Source organism: Sminthopsis crassicaudata, chromosome 2 (genome assembly GCF_048593235.1).
Source record: "Sminthopsis crassicaudata isolate SCR6 chromosome 2, ASM4859323v1, whole genome shotgun sequence".
Taxonomy (NCBI): domain Eukaryota; kingdom Metazoa; phylum Chordata; class Mammalia; order Dasyuromorphia; family Dasyuridae; genus Sminthopsis; species Sminthopsis crassicaudata.
Genome location: NC_133618.1, coordinates 280,060,206 through 280,074,707, shown reverse-complemented (window position 1 = coordinate 280,074,707; position 14,502 = coordinate 280,060,206). Strand labels below are relative to the sequence as shown.

Here is a 14,502-nt window from a genome sequence, read left to right as displayed (position 1 = left end):
TTCCTATATTTATAATTTTCTCTAGAAGTTAGAAACATTCTGTCTCTGTGCCTCTCTTTGCCTCTGTCTGTCTCTTACACACACACATACACACACCATAGCTATGTCTGCCTCTATTCAAATTAATAGTACCATTCATCAGCTTTCTTTTTCATTTCAGAATGAAATGGCTGTATATGAATTCATCCATAATTTTGTGGAAGTTTTGGACATGTATTTCAGCCGAGTGGTAAGTCTCATAGTAAAAGTAGTATCCTTTATCTGCCCAATGGTCCAGAAAAGGCATTGGTCTTTTTGAGTTTTGAACTAGTTATAAATAGAGCAATTTAGCAGTAGAATGAAAAGATGCCCAATTTTTCTTCTTTACAAGGAAACCTATGTTTGACTGAGGTCTTTTTAACAGATTAGGACTAAAAAACTGATAGCCTCTTCTATTTGGAGCACTTTAAAAACAGTTTAAAAACTTCTCAGTGAAGTATAATCATCAGAGATATAGGTGAACTTGACAAGGAACATTTGGAGATAATGATTTAATTTAATAATTTAATAAAGTCTTGCTTAAGAATAAATCCTATATATACGTGGCCCTCTTCAACAATGAGATGAACCAAATAAGTTCTAATAGAGCAGTAATTAATTGATCCAGCTACACCCATCAAAAGAACTCTGGGAAATGAGTGTGAACCACTACATAGAATTCCCAATCCCTCTATTTTTGTGTACCCGCATTGATTTCTTTCAAAGGTTAATTATACACTATTTCAAAGTCCGATTCTTCTTGTGCAGCAAATAACTGTTTGGACACGTATACATATATTGTATTTAATTTATACTTTAACATATTTAACATGTATTGGTCAACCTGCCATCTGGGGGAGAGAATAGGGAGGAGGGGAAAAAGTGGAATAAAAGGTTTTGCAATTGTTAATGCTGAAAAGTTACCCATGCATATATCTTATAAATAAAAATCTATAATAAAGAATAAATCCTACATTTTCTTCACAAACTATCTACCATATTACTCTTATAATGTATGACAGAATGCTAATGACAAGACTTGAAACTTACCATACTTTAATTTAAAATGACGTCTAAATGAGAGGAATGATATATCATTCACCTTTGTCACATTATCTTTATGATTTAAAAGCTGCATTGCCTTTATGGCCTAAAAACCTTTTTACCTTTAAGGACTTTCTCCATCCCAAGCTATGTTTTGAGAGCCAAAATAAATTCCCTGTAGGAAACAACTGAGTCCACAAGAGTAAGATGCCTGATTCTGGAAAGATATAATTTATTCAAAATAAAACAAATAGGCAAAAAATAGTGGAGCTAAGTAACACCATAGGAAAATACTTAGGTGAGGAAATTTAGGAAGCGGAGGTGGAAACATGATTGGGATCATTTGGTAAAAGATCAACAGAAACAGGAATACGAATGACGCTATCCTTGGACTGTACTAGAGACTGTACAAACCACCTGGATGCAAAGAGGAAGTAGATGAAGAGTTTGGAACACATTATGAGCCTAAGGGACTTTTGTTACTTAGGCTTTTGCTAGGGACTTTGCCAAAAAGCAAAGAAGATAATTTCTTGATATGCTTCAATCATAAAATTATACTTGGTGTTTTTCCAAATGAAATATGAAGTTTTATTGTTTGGGATACAGACCCAGTAAAACTGCTGGATCAAAGGATATCACTTGGGCAGTTCCAAATTACTCTTCAGAATGGCTGGATGACTTCACAATTCCATTAACAATGCATCAGTGTCCCAATTTCCCCACACCCTTTCCAATATTTATCATTATCTTTCCCTGTCATCTTAGCTAATCTGAGAGACATGAAGTGTCTTAATTTGCATTTTTCTAATCAATATTGATTTAGAGCATTTTTTCATATGACTATAGAGGGCTTTAATTTCTTCATTTTGAAAGTTGGCTGTTCATATCCTTTTACCATTTATTAGTTAGGAATGACTTATATTCTTATAAATTTGAGTCGGTTTTCTATGTTTTAGAAATGAAGCTTTTATCAGAAACACTGGTTGTAAAAATTTTACCCAGGGGCAGCTAGGTGGCGCAGTGGATAGAGCACCAGCCTTGAATTCAGGTGGACCGGAGTTCAAATCTGATCTCAGATACTGTACACTTCCTAGCTGTGTGATCCTGGGCAAGTCTCTTAACCCCAGCCTCAGGAAAAAAAAAAAAATAATAATTACCCAGCTTTCTGCTTCCCTTCTAATCTTGGCTGCATTGGCTTGCATTGTGCAAAAACTATAGAATTTAATCTAAAAAAAATAATGTGAGGAAAAGATTAAACTCAAGAAATGAGACTGGGAGTGGCAATTAAAGACAGCAAAGTCCATTTTTTTCTCTTTTAATTAAGATTAGGGCAAAGATCAAAGTAATGAGGTTTAAAATTGGGGTACCTAAATGAAATTAGGTTTAATTGAGGTCTAGTGGCAGGTTTGGGGTATAAGGAGTCAAATAGAGCTCTCCTGAAATCCCTTTGGATTTGGCACAAGGATACAGAGTTAAATGAGGTCTAGTGGTGGCACAGAGTCCCCTGTAAAGGAATTTACAGACCCGAAAACCTAGATTGATAAAGGAGGTTTATTATAGAGTTTGGAAGTAAAGTTAAAGTCTAAAAGGTGAAGGTAGAGATAAAAGGGCAGCGGAAATAGGATTCCAGTAGACAGAGATACTTGGCCAGGCGTTAAGTCTGCCATGTTAGGGACCTCTGCAAAGACAGAACTCCAGTTTGACTCTTTTATAGCTAAAGGGGCTTGTGGGTGATGTCCCAAGTTGGCTCAGATCAGCTGGGAGCTGGGACAGGTCCAGATCTCCTATTGGAATTCAAAAGGATGCTTTTGACAGGATTTGTGAATCAAAGGTCCTAGCTTCTTAAATTGATAATACATCTGCTAGGAGGGGCTGGGAATCAGAAAGGAATAAATCAATCTGCAAGGATTAGTTTCTCAAAGGGAGCACAACCCACATCAAAAGGAAGGATAAGAAACCTGCTCCAGGTATATGGGACAGTGAAACTAGAGACATTGCTGCTCAACTCTCATTTTACTTTTTTTTTTTTTTTTTTTTTTGGCTTTGAACAACTATTTGGTTAGAAAAAGAGAGAGTGAAACTGATTCCTGAGAAGGTGGAAACCAAGATAGATTCTGCAAACTAAAACAAACTATAAATTTGACTTTAATTCCTGGTAAAATTCTAGAATATGTTCTTAAAGACATAATTAGAAAAGGATGTGGTGGTCACAATGAACCCATAAAGGTTCATCAAGAACAAATCATACCATACTGCTCTCGTTTCTTTTTTTTAGACTGGTAGTTCAGAGGAGTATTCTAGATATCATTACCTAGATTCAAGATTGGCATTTATGAGTTGTCCTGTCTTGGACCAAAGAAGTTTCTGAACCAAACTAGGCACAAAGAAGCTAGCTCCCAACAGCAGGGCCGTTAGGAAACAGAAAATACATTTAGGAGATTCCAAAGGCCAGATTGAAAATGCATCTTCTATTGCTTACCTAGAACACTCACGGCTCTTGCATTTGACTCTATCAAATGTAATTCAGGAGACCAAACTTGTTTAGAAGGAATTCCAATTGAAAATTAAGCTCATGAGATCAGAGTTGACATTTTGTAACTTCATAAAGGTTTTGTCTCACACTGCCTTCAGTCTATTTATTGGTTTCCTTGTTTATCTTTTGTACTCTGTGACAGAGTAAAATAACATGTTCTTGGATTAGGGCTAGAATTCCACATAAAGATATAATGACCATGTAAACCACAAAAGTAAAGATTAAAGATTCAGTCCCAAACAGGTGAATGGACAGGGCTTCTAAAGTCCCAATATATGCCCACTTAGGATGACAACAAAAAGAGAAGAGCAAAAATTACTGTGGGAAAGAAGACATCTGTCCCACCCAAGCAAGATGTCTCGTCATCAGATATTTATTTTTAGATTTAGGAGTTTGAACATTCTTGCTGAATCTATCTTTGATCTTACTGCATTTCTAACTCTTCAAGAGATCAGTTTCATGCTGAGGAAAACTTCTCAGAATCAAGATTTCAGAAAAGTAAGATAAACAAAACACTTTCCCAGATGCTACTGAGGAAATATCCTCTCCTAGAGAGGGATGTGAAGAATCTTCCAGCTGATTTTTCTAACTTAAAAATCTTATTCCTCTTAAATATATTATAACTTTCTCCCAAACCATAAAGATGAATTGATCAGTTTAGGACTTCCTCAGGATAACATTCTCAGAAAAGCTTCAAAGTCAAGACTCCCTGGCTTTCTGTTTTCTAAATTAGAATAGTATTCTGTGCTCAGAAACCCTTCGTGATCAGTATTCATTTGTAGCAATACTATTCTCTCTACTATCTTTTCTCTTATTTTTTTTTTCATCTTTTTCAGAGTGAATTAGATGTATCCTTTTCAATACTATGTGCCTATTTGCATTCCACCATACAAAGCATCTCCTATGACTAAGTGGGCAGGTAAGTATTTTCTGTCATACCCAGCTTTTCAGAGATGGACATAATGCTTCTCTCTCACAGGAAAAAAAAAAAAGTGTTAGTGGCTTGATTTCTTGATTAAAATGTTAATTATTTCTATATCACTATTATTTATTAATTTAACAGCTATAGCATATAAGTTTTTAACCTGATGTCTATGAACTTTTAAAATATCTTAATAACTTTATTTCAATATAATTTTCCCCTTTATACAATATACAATCTATATATTTTGTTTTATGCACTTAGAAATCTTATTCTGAGAAGGGTTTCCCATGTTTCACAATATTGCCAAAGAAATCCAAAGCCCAAAAAAAGGACAAGAATCATGATCTAGAATTACTTAATTTACAAGGATTCCTAAATACAAAACTAGTTATAATAATAATAGCCCACATTTACCTGGCACTTTAGGTTTGCAAATCTCTTTTACGTTTATTATTTCATTTGATCACCAACACAGTGATCAAGATCATTAATAAAGATACAGTCCAGACAATTTAGAAGGTTGGAAAGATTGTCCTCCTTTATTTTCATTCCCTTTGATAGCAGACAGAGCTAACTGCTTTTTCTTCTTTTCTTTCCTTGATTTCCCTCCTCCTCCTCCTCCTCCTCCTCCTCCTCCTCCTCCTCCTTCTCCTTCTTCTTCTTTCTTCTTCTTCTTCTTCTTTTTTTTTTTTTTTTTTTGCTGAGGCAATTGGGGTTAAGTGACTTGCCCAGGGCCACACAGTTAGGAAGTGTGAAGTGTCTGAGGCTGGTTGGATTTGAACTCAGGTTCTTCTTCAGGGCCAGTGCTCTATCCACTGCGCCATCTAGTTGCTCCTTGATTTCCCTTCTTAAATCAAAGCAGCAAAGACTTCTAAAATGATGTATCATTTTCTCAGAGATCCTTCAGGCATATTGATATTTGGCAGGAGCATAGAAACAGACTTTGTTTGGATGCTATGGAGGCAAGTTGACTTTCAAGTTAATTTTTACTTTAAAAAATTTTATTTATCACATGGAAGTAAAATAAGAGGCCGCTTTGAAAACCAATCCAATCCTTGTAAGTATATAACTTAAATGTGGATAATAACAATAGCATTTAGTCATTTTTGATTGCTAATTTTGGTGACAACAATTTTTGGTGTGTTTATAAATATCTAAAAAAATTATGTGATATTTGATTCACTCTTAACAATATAGGGTAGAACTAGAAACCAAGCCATAAGTATTATAAGGAGGCAGATTTCAGTCCCTCTAGGGAAAATCTTCTTAACAGTTTGTGCTATTTGAAAAAAATTGGGCTCCTTTTGGAAGTAATGAATTCCCTATCACAGGAAGTGTTTGAACAAAGACTGGATAACCATTGATGGAGGTGACTGTAAAGGGAATTCTTTTCTGGGAGGAGTTTATTTTCACCCTTATAGTCTGTGACTGCAATATACTCATTAAAATGTTTGAAACTACTTCCCCTTCTCAGGATCTTTTCATATCCTTTTTATAAGACTTTTTAGCTTTTTGGATAAGATTAAGCAGTTTTTATCATGCCAAAGTGATGTTCCCAATGCATAGGTCTAACCATGACACTCTGCTACTCAACAAACTTTAATGGTTCCTGATTACCATAGGATCAAATACCATCTCTTCTGCTTGGCAGCTGAAACCCTTCACAACCAGATGCATGCCTGCTTTTCCAGGCTTAGATGTCACTACTTTCATGTACTTTTTTTGTCAAATTAAACTGGCTTTCTTGCCCTTCCTTAGACATGACATTCATCTCCAGTCCAGTCTCAGCCTTTCCGCAGGCTGTCCCTCATACCCAGAATGCACTCTCTTCTCACTAGAGCTTTTAAAGAATTCCTAGTTTTTAAAAGCTTAGCTCAAATATCATCACTTCCTCTGTGAGATCTTTCTTGTTTCCCTGGGTACTAGTACCTCTCATCAAAGTTTACTTGTATTTACTTTATATGGACTTATGTATATATTGCATACATGTATGCATACACATACATATGTATGTAGGTGGATGAAAAAGCTCTTTTAGGACTTCATTTTTGCCTTGTTATTGTCTCTATCCAGCATAATACCTGACATGTAGTAGATACTTAATAAAAGTTTGTGGACTGAGTGATTGATGCCTCCTTTCCAAAAATCCTACTGTCATGCTCCATCATGGTTTGGAAATGATTTTGGGTTCTCCAAGGTTCAATGGACCACTGGCTGGGGAAGGCTTTGATTATGGCCCAGAGATATATTTATATTTGCTGTACAAGGAAAAGCCCAGTTAATTGAAGAGATCCTTATCACCACATGATTAGCCAGTAGGTAATTAATTTTTGGTCATAAAAGCTCATAAACTGTGAAGGGATTATGCTCTGTGTTGGTAGAAGGAGTCATGAATATTTATTCAAATATTATCAATCCTTAGTCTTCTGCATATAGAAAAGAAATTTAAGGAAACAAAATACATCTACTGTTGGCTTATTAACTTCTTACACAAATGCAGGGCAGAAAAGTCTTTTCCGAGTTCATTGTCATGGGCCCATGGGATAGCCATCTAGCCCTTACTCACCTGACATATAGCTTCTGTACCAGAACTCTGGGCAGCTCCATTATTGACAGTCTCTTAGAAATAGGACCAACCCCAAAACCAGAAGGTCTTAAATGAATATCGAAAGTCTGTTTTTCAGAGATTCTAGAAGAAATATTAGCTTTTGGGCCTTTGCCTCAATCAGATAGCTGTGTTCCCAGAGTAAAAAGCAAAAGTGCTTTAGTTGTGTGCCAGAGATTTGCATAGTTGTTGAGGTTTTGTGCCAAAGCCAAAGCAGATAGGCCTCCATTTCTTTGCCTACGTCATCAGTTCAGAATTGCCTCATTCCTCAGTTGACTTGAATCTTGAATTTTCAGGACGTTGGTAAGTGAGTTGCCCAAGGACTGTGGACCTCCCTCAGAGGACTAATGCAGTGTCTAGCATAACTACGGTGGCCAGGAGACATCTCTGAATTGCCTATCAACTGCTTAGGCTAGAGAGAGCAACCCCCAGACTTGTTTGGTTCTTGAGCTAAATCCAAGATATTCTTTTGTCTCCCTGAAAACCACTGGAAATGAGCAGAACCTTGTAAAGATGCTGACTGAAGCAGCTGGCCGATATTCCATGGATGTTTGCTGAATGTAGCAGGATCATTCTCCAGAGGCCTGCTTTCACATAACTTATGCTGTCCATCTCTGTCTCTCTGTTACAACCTTTTCAGGCTTCTGGGTTCTGGCAGGAGTGGCCTGGTGTGCCAGGCTGAGTCAGGGGACTAAGATTCTAGTCCAGTTCCAGTTTGACAACCTGGTTGTAGAACGAACACAGTGATGATCTATATAAATGGAAAGCATTATTAATATGCCATCTTGGAGCAATGTTTCTTTTCTGGGTCACCTAAGGACATTCCCCAAGGGTCCCTAAAGAATAGTTTATTTTGATAGAAGATTATTTGAATGAAACTTAATAACTTATTAAAACAAATCCTGGTCTAACTCGCTGGATTTTAAAGTCTATTTGGCAAGTATCTCTTTCCTGTTAAGGAGATGGTAAATGCTGAAGATGATAATTTTAGCATGAAATGACCCCTCTCCTTCAGAATCTAGTGGAACCTATGGCACATACACAAATAACTTTATTGGTGGCACAATGGAGAGTATGAGCCCTGAAGTCAGGAGGACCTGAGTTCAAATCTGGCATCAGACACTTAACACTTCCTAGCTGTGTGACCCTGGGACACAACCCCAATTGCCTCAGCAGAACAAAAAAAAAAGGCATAGGACTATGTGAACCAAGAATTGGGGCAAGAAGAGGCCATTGTCAGTTGGATCAGGATTTCCTGGAAGACTTAAAGCTTTTGATTTGGGCTTTAAAGGAATTCAGAAAGCTACAGATGGGAGGGAGGTATTGCAGACATTTGTTGTTCAGTTATATGTGACTCTGTGACCCTATGGACCATAGCACATTAGTGCTGTCCATGGGGTGTTCTTGGCAAAGATACTGGAGTAGTTTGCCATTTTCTTCTCCAGTGAATTAACAGGATATAGTAAACAAGGACAGAGATAGAAATATAGAATAGCTATTAGGCATGCCAAGTAGTCCACTTTGGCTAAAGCATAAGAGTACATGTAGTGGTTGTTCAATCATTTCTGACTCTTTCATGACTCCATTTGGGTTTTCTTCCCAGGAGGCTGTATTAGGTAGCTACCTAGGCAAATGGTAGTGAAGTAACAAGAGTGTAGCAGTAGGAATACAGATGAGAAATTGTGGAGGTACATCCCCCCGGATGTGATCATAGACTGGGTATGAAGCAAAGGAGAAAAACCTTCTCATAGCTTAACCACAGGAGGCTGGGTCAATGAATAATAATGGGATTGATAGAGATTGGAGGATCAGAAGGATTTTTGAGGGACACAGTGGTAGGAAGTCAGGTAGGCAGCTAAAGGTACAGCTATCTCTCCTGAAAGAGGAAAGCGGGATGGTATACTTACTGTAAAAGCATCAGGAAGGCTCTGGAGACAGTGGCCTGGGTTCAAATCTGTGTGACCTTGGACAAGTCACAACCTCTCTGACTCAGTCTCGACTTCTCTAAAATGAGGGGGTTTCTGTCTAGCTCTAGAACGATGGCCCCCATAGTCAGAGGAGTTAATGACAGAGTACAGTAGGGGACCAAGGTCAGAACTTTTGAGATTAAAATTGACTTTCAGAAATTAAGAGGAGAGTCATGAGATAGTAGAGACAGAAAAAGAATAATTGAAAAAATAAGAGAGCCTTGAAATTGTGGTACTTCTTATGTCAAGGGAGAGGGGTATATTTAGGAGAAAAGGGTGGCAAACAGTGTCAAGACCTGGCAAGAGTTCAAGGAGGAAGATGTTACTGGGAAAAAAAAAAAAAGATTATTGGATTTGAGGACATTGGTTATCTTTAAGAGACATTTCTGTTGAAAAGCTTTTAAATAATTGGTAACTTTTTCAAGAACTGTCTTCGAAGGGGAGATATTGCAATGATTCCTTCAGTTCCTCAAAAAACCTTCCCTATAGGCATTCTAACACAGTTTTTCAGAAATAACGCTTTTTGTATAAAGGAACACATATAGCCCAATATTCTTGAAAGGTTGTTGAGAGAAACATTATGTAGTAAAAGGATGTTGGTCTTGGAGAAAAACCCTAATTTTTGATCAGAGACTCAATTCTACTACTTTAGTACCTGGCTGCACTATTCCTCACTGGAAAAATGGAGATGAGACTTGAATTCATTAACTCTCCAAATTAGTGTGAAGCACTGTTTTATTACTAGGACACAAACTCCAAGTAACCTTGTCTTATCTAAATTTTCTTTATCCCCTTGCTTTAGTGCTATGCTTTGTAGAGTATACATTTAAGTTTGTGGTTGAGTTTGTATTTTTTGTTATTGAGGAAAGAGCATTGTTACATTTCTTTTTAGGCTCTGTGTTCTGATCACCTTTATTATATTCATTCTTAGTATGTATTTATATTCCATCAGGTATGCTAAAACATTTTTTTTAAAAAGAAGAAATAAAATATGTGAAATGAAATTGTTTACATTTCAAGTCCAGTATCAATAAAATGGAGATCCCTGAATTCTTCTGTTTTTTTCCCTAACCTTTCAACTTGAAGTGCTAGTTATGCTACATCTTTTTCAGTTAGGATCTTGGAATTATCTTTGGGTAAGTTAAGCATGTCTCTACCCACCAGACTCATTCTCTTTTTTTTTTCCTGAGGCTGGGGTTAAGTGACTTGCCCAGGGTCACACAGCTAGGAAGTGTTAAGTGTCTGAGATCAAATTTGAACTCAGGTCCTCCTGAATTCAGGGCTGGTGCTCTATCCACTGCGCCACCTAGCTGCCCCACTCATTCTCTTTCTTTAAAGAAGGTTTCTCTTTCCCAAGAGGGATCTTTCCTTTTTACTCAATGATTGAAAGGAAGAGAAAATTCAAGCCAGAATAGGACATGCTTTGCCAGTTATTTCTGCAAATAAGTAGAGGAAGCATTGGAACCAAATGAGGAAGGAAAAAAAAAAACCTCTATTTCTAATTTTTTTTTCCTGAGACAATTGTGGTTAAGTGACTTGCCCAGGGTAACACAATTAGGAAATGTTAAGTCTGGTAATTGTTAAATCTGAGACCAGATTTGAACTCAGGTCCTCTTGACTTCAGGGCTGTTACTGTATCCACTGCACCACTTAGCTGCCCCCAAATCTCAAATTTCAATCTGGAAAACAACCCCAAATTTGTAAATTACAAATTAAAACTAACCCAGATACACAAATGTGGGGGAGGGAGAGTAGTATTAGTCTAGTTATTTGCTCAGGCCAGAATGTTTACTGAAGAGCTAGAGAAGTTAGAATAAGGTTCTTTCTTGGAAGCTTTTTGAGGCTCAGGCACGAATATCATAGCATGATTTTTTTATGTAAATTAAGAGCTGTCTTTATTAAAAAAATAAAGACCATCATTTTGTTTGCTATACTGGATAGACTAGACATGATAAAACTTATAATCTTTTTTATGATAAAACTTTTTTTGATATATGATAAAACTCAGTTTCAGTAAAAGCAGATTTCATCTATTTAATGTTTTGTCACCTCACTTAAAAAAAAAAATCATCCCCTGAATAACATTTTATAAGGAAACAAAGTTTATCTTTATAAACCATGATTAAGCTTAATTTTACAATTTAGTTATTTGTGGTCAGACCAAGAAATTGGGCAGATTCATTACATTCACATAGACATGAGAAATGAAAAAAAATGAAAAATTTTCACTGTTTTGATTATTGTCTAGTCTAATTCTAGGGTTGTGTTTGAGACCATATTAAAACAATGCTTATAAGAGTTTGGACATAAAATTTTTTTCTGCCTAATCCCAGAATTTAATTGTTCTTCAAGTGAAGTTCTCTAAGCAAAAAAAGTTCCTTAACTTGACCTCCCAGATAATGTTTAACTTGGATAAAGTGCACATAATTTTGGATGAGATGGTGCTGAATGGCTGCATTGTGGAAACTAACAAGGCTAGAATCCTTGCTCCTCTCCTGATTCTTGACAAAATGGCTGAGAGCTGAGTAAAGAAGCCATGTCTTGATGGCACTGATTCACAAGGAAAAGTCAGAAGCACAGAACACTCCCTACAACTATAATACCCCTGGAGAATCCACAAGGCCACATATTACAGCAAAATGGGGTCTAGTACCAAAAGCATGGTTTGGGGATTGGAGATTTCCATAGTTTCCTAAATGGAAAACAGAAATAATATCTTCACAATATGATATGCAATGGAAATTATAAACCAAATTAAGAGGTGAGGATCTTACCAATTATGATTCTAAGTATATTTCTTTATACTTCCTAAATTTGTTAAATGAATTATCAGGGCTTGATATTTATCAGCCAATGAAGTTTGAAAATTGGCTTGAAAAACTACACAAATCATTCAAGATAATGTTTTCCAATTAAGTTTTTTGTTTTTATAAATTTTGATAAATTTTCTTTTAAATTCTAGTATATCTTCTAAATAAACTTTTCACAATTTAATTTGATTCCTTTTGTTATTCTATAAAAACTTTTGTAATTAAAAAAAACTTTCAAGGGTATATAGCAATTAAAATGTTTGTACATTTATCAAGGAGTGGATAATTAGAATCAAAATAAGGAAATTTAAACTACTCATCAAAAAGTTTTTTAAAAAAAGTTAAGCTCTCTTTGAGAGTATCTCAACAGCTTCACTATCATTTAAGTTGCTTAGAATAGTGCAATAAAAAGATATCTACGTGAAAGATGTAGAGGCCTTCTCCCATCCTACTCCTGTTTGACCTAGTCCATATCTATCTCCCAATGAAGCACTATCATCAATCAGTAGAATCAGAAGTATTTGTGTGCAAGGAAAGAAGGAAGAAAACCTATGGAAAGATTAGATAAAGACATTCTGCCACCTTGTGGAATGCAGCAGGTCTCTTTCCACCATTTTCTAACAGACAACCCTCTCTCTCAAGTCCCAAGTTGGATGACCAAGTTTACTAAGTAAAGTATTGGACAACACACCAATCCTACTAATAATATTATTGTTGTTAGTTGTTTCCCAGTACAGTGTCTTCAAACTTATTCATTTCCTGGAATGTTTTTACTCACTTAAGAGTTTGGATATGGAAAGCCAGAATCTAACTGTAAAAATGAGGGCTTAGAAGCAGCTGCTGGTCAGCTCACTAAGGCAGATCATGGACAAACTAGAAGGGACATTCACAGGAGGAAGGCAGAATACATGAGAAGTGACCATTGGCAACAGTGTGATAAAGAGACCCAGGGCAATGGGGAAGCCCGGCTGGAAAGAGGTCTTAGACATACAAATTAGAAAACATTGTCCTACTTGGTAGGCACTGCATCAGTAGCATATGTCAGGGAATTACTGGAACTAGTACACCAAGACTTGGCACCAAGGGAATGCACAAATTTAATTTCTGGGTCATACCAAAATAGTAGCTGTCACATCTTAGCACAGATTTTTAAAACCTTGTCAGCTTAATGACTTTTAAAAATACTATGCCGGTATCACTGAAGAAATCCTACTTAGGGACCCTCAAAGCTACTTGTTATCTTCATGATATTTTGAATTGAAAAAAAAAATAAATCAATCAATATTCCTACAGTGTGGGCCATCAATTTTTTTCAGGTTTTTTTTGAAAATGACCATTGATCTAAACTAAACAAATCAGTAATGGGTAAGTCTAGGAAACAACCTGTTGCAAGGAGTAAAAAGTGGAAGGGTTTATTCCCAGTGTGATCTTATGCAGTTCATTTCATCTCTCTCAGACAGGACCATTTATATATAAATATATATAAATCTATTTTGCTTAAATATCAACAGGACACTTTCTTTTTAAAGAAATAGATACCTACTTAGTACTAAATAGTTTCTAGTCTTTAAAGTGAACTCAAACAGAAATCATCAGGTCTTACTGCTCCAACCCTCTTCGAACTTATTCTACCCATGCATGCATTGTTCTCTGGCAGCAACAATCTGCCTTTATTGTGTAAGACAAAATAGGAACAGAAGACATTGAAATAAAGTTCTACTACTTAGTACGTGACTATGGACAAATCACAACATTTCTGGGCCTTAGCATTCTTATCTTTAAAATATGGGATTTTGATGCAACCTTAAGTTTCCTTCCAGCAATTAAATGCTTATAAATTCAGGCAGAGCAGCTTACTTGAGACAGACACACATACATGTGCACATATACACAGACACTAATACAAGGTATGAACTATCCACCAAAGCAAAAAGGCACATAATCAATTTTTGTATAATAAATCAATAATCATAATAAATCAATATTTTTGTAGTCACTAGGTAATTTCTGATTCTCCTATCAAATACTGTAACTTCCAGACTGATTTTATAAAAATTAATAATCATTCTAGATACAATAATATTCTAGAACAAATCTCTGAAAAGTCATCTTTTCACAATTCTTTAGATTTAAATAATGGCAATACTCCAACATATTTTAGTCCAAATACTAGTACAAAGTTTTAATCATGCACTTGTGATCTTATCGAGACAATTAATACCACCAGTATTTTTTGGATTAAAGCAAAAATCATACATTTAGATATTGCTGTCATTATGTTTTCACTTTGGCCTTACCTCTCACAGAAAATTATGAAATTGACAATGAGGTATTTTTAATGTTGCCTTCAATAACAGTCACAAAATTCTCATGTAGCAACTGAAAATGGTAGATCCCAAATCTTTAACTGTGATGACCATTCAGATATTATAGAAATGTACCTGCTAAGTAGGTAAATATGCAATTTCATAATATGCTTTTGGCTTTGAAAAGAATATTTGGTTAAGTCAAAGCTAGAGTCAAAGCTAGCAATGTTGACTTCACCTATAGACAGATGTTATAGAGTCTCAAGAATTTGGGTATTGTAAACTGAGGATATT

At 35.9% G+C, this 14,502-nt stretch overlaps 1 protein-coding gene across 6 annotated transcripts in view; it reads left to right on the top strand.

Moving 5' to 3' along the window:
- AP4S1 (adaptor related protein complex 4 subunit sigma 1) overlaps positions 1-12,086 on the top strand; it is a 52,794-nt gene extending 40,708 nt beyond the window's left edge. For 3 of the 6 annotated variants that reach the window (XM_074289576.1, XM_074289577.1, XM_074289578.1), the window contains exons 4-5: positions 161-250; positions 11,489-12,086. In XM_074289576.1, the coding sequence (XP_074145677.1) occupies positions 161-250; positions 11,489-11,617 (219 nt within the window). In that variant the 3' untranslated portion in view covers positions 11,618-12,086. Of the gene's footprint in view, positions 1-160; positions 251-4,431; positions 4,515-7,421 lie in introns of all 6 variants that reach the window. The other 3 variants (XM_074289580.1, XM_074289581.1, XM_074289579.1) reach the window with 3 other exon arrangements.
- The last annotated feature ends 2,416 nt before the right edge of the window (positions 12,087-14,502 follow it).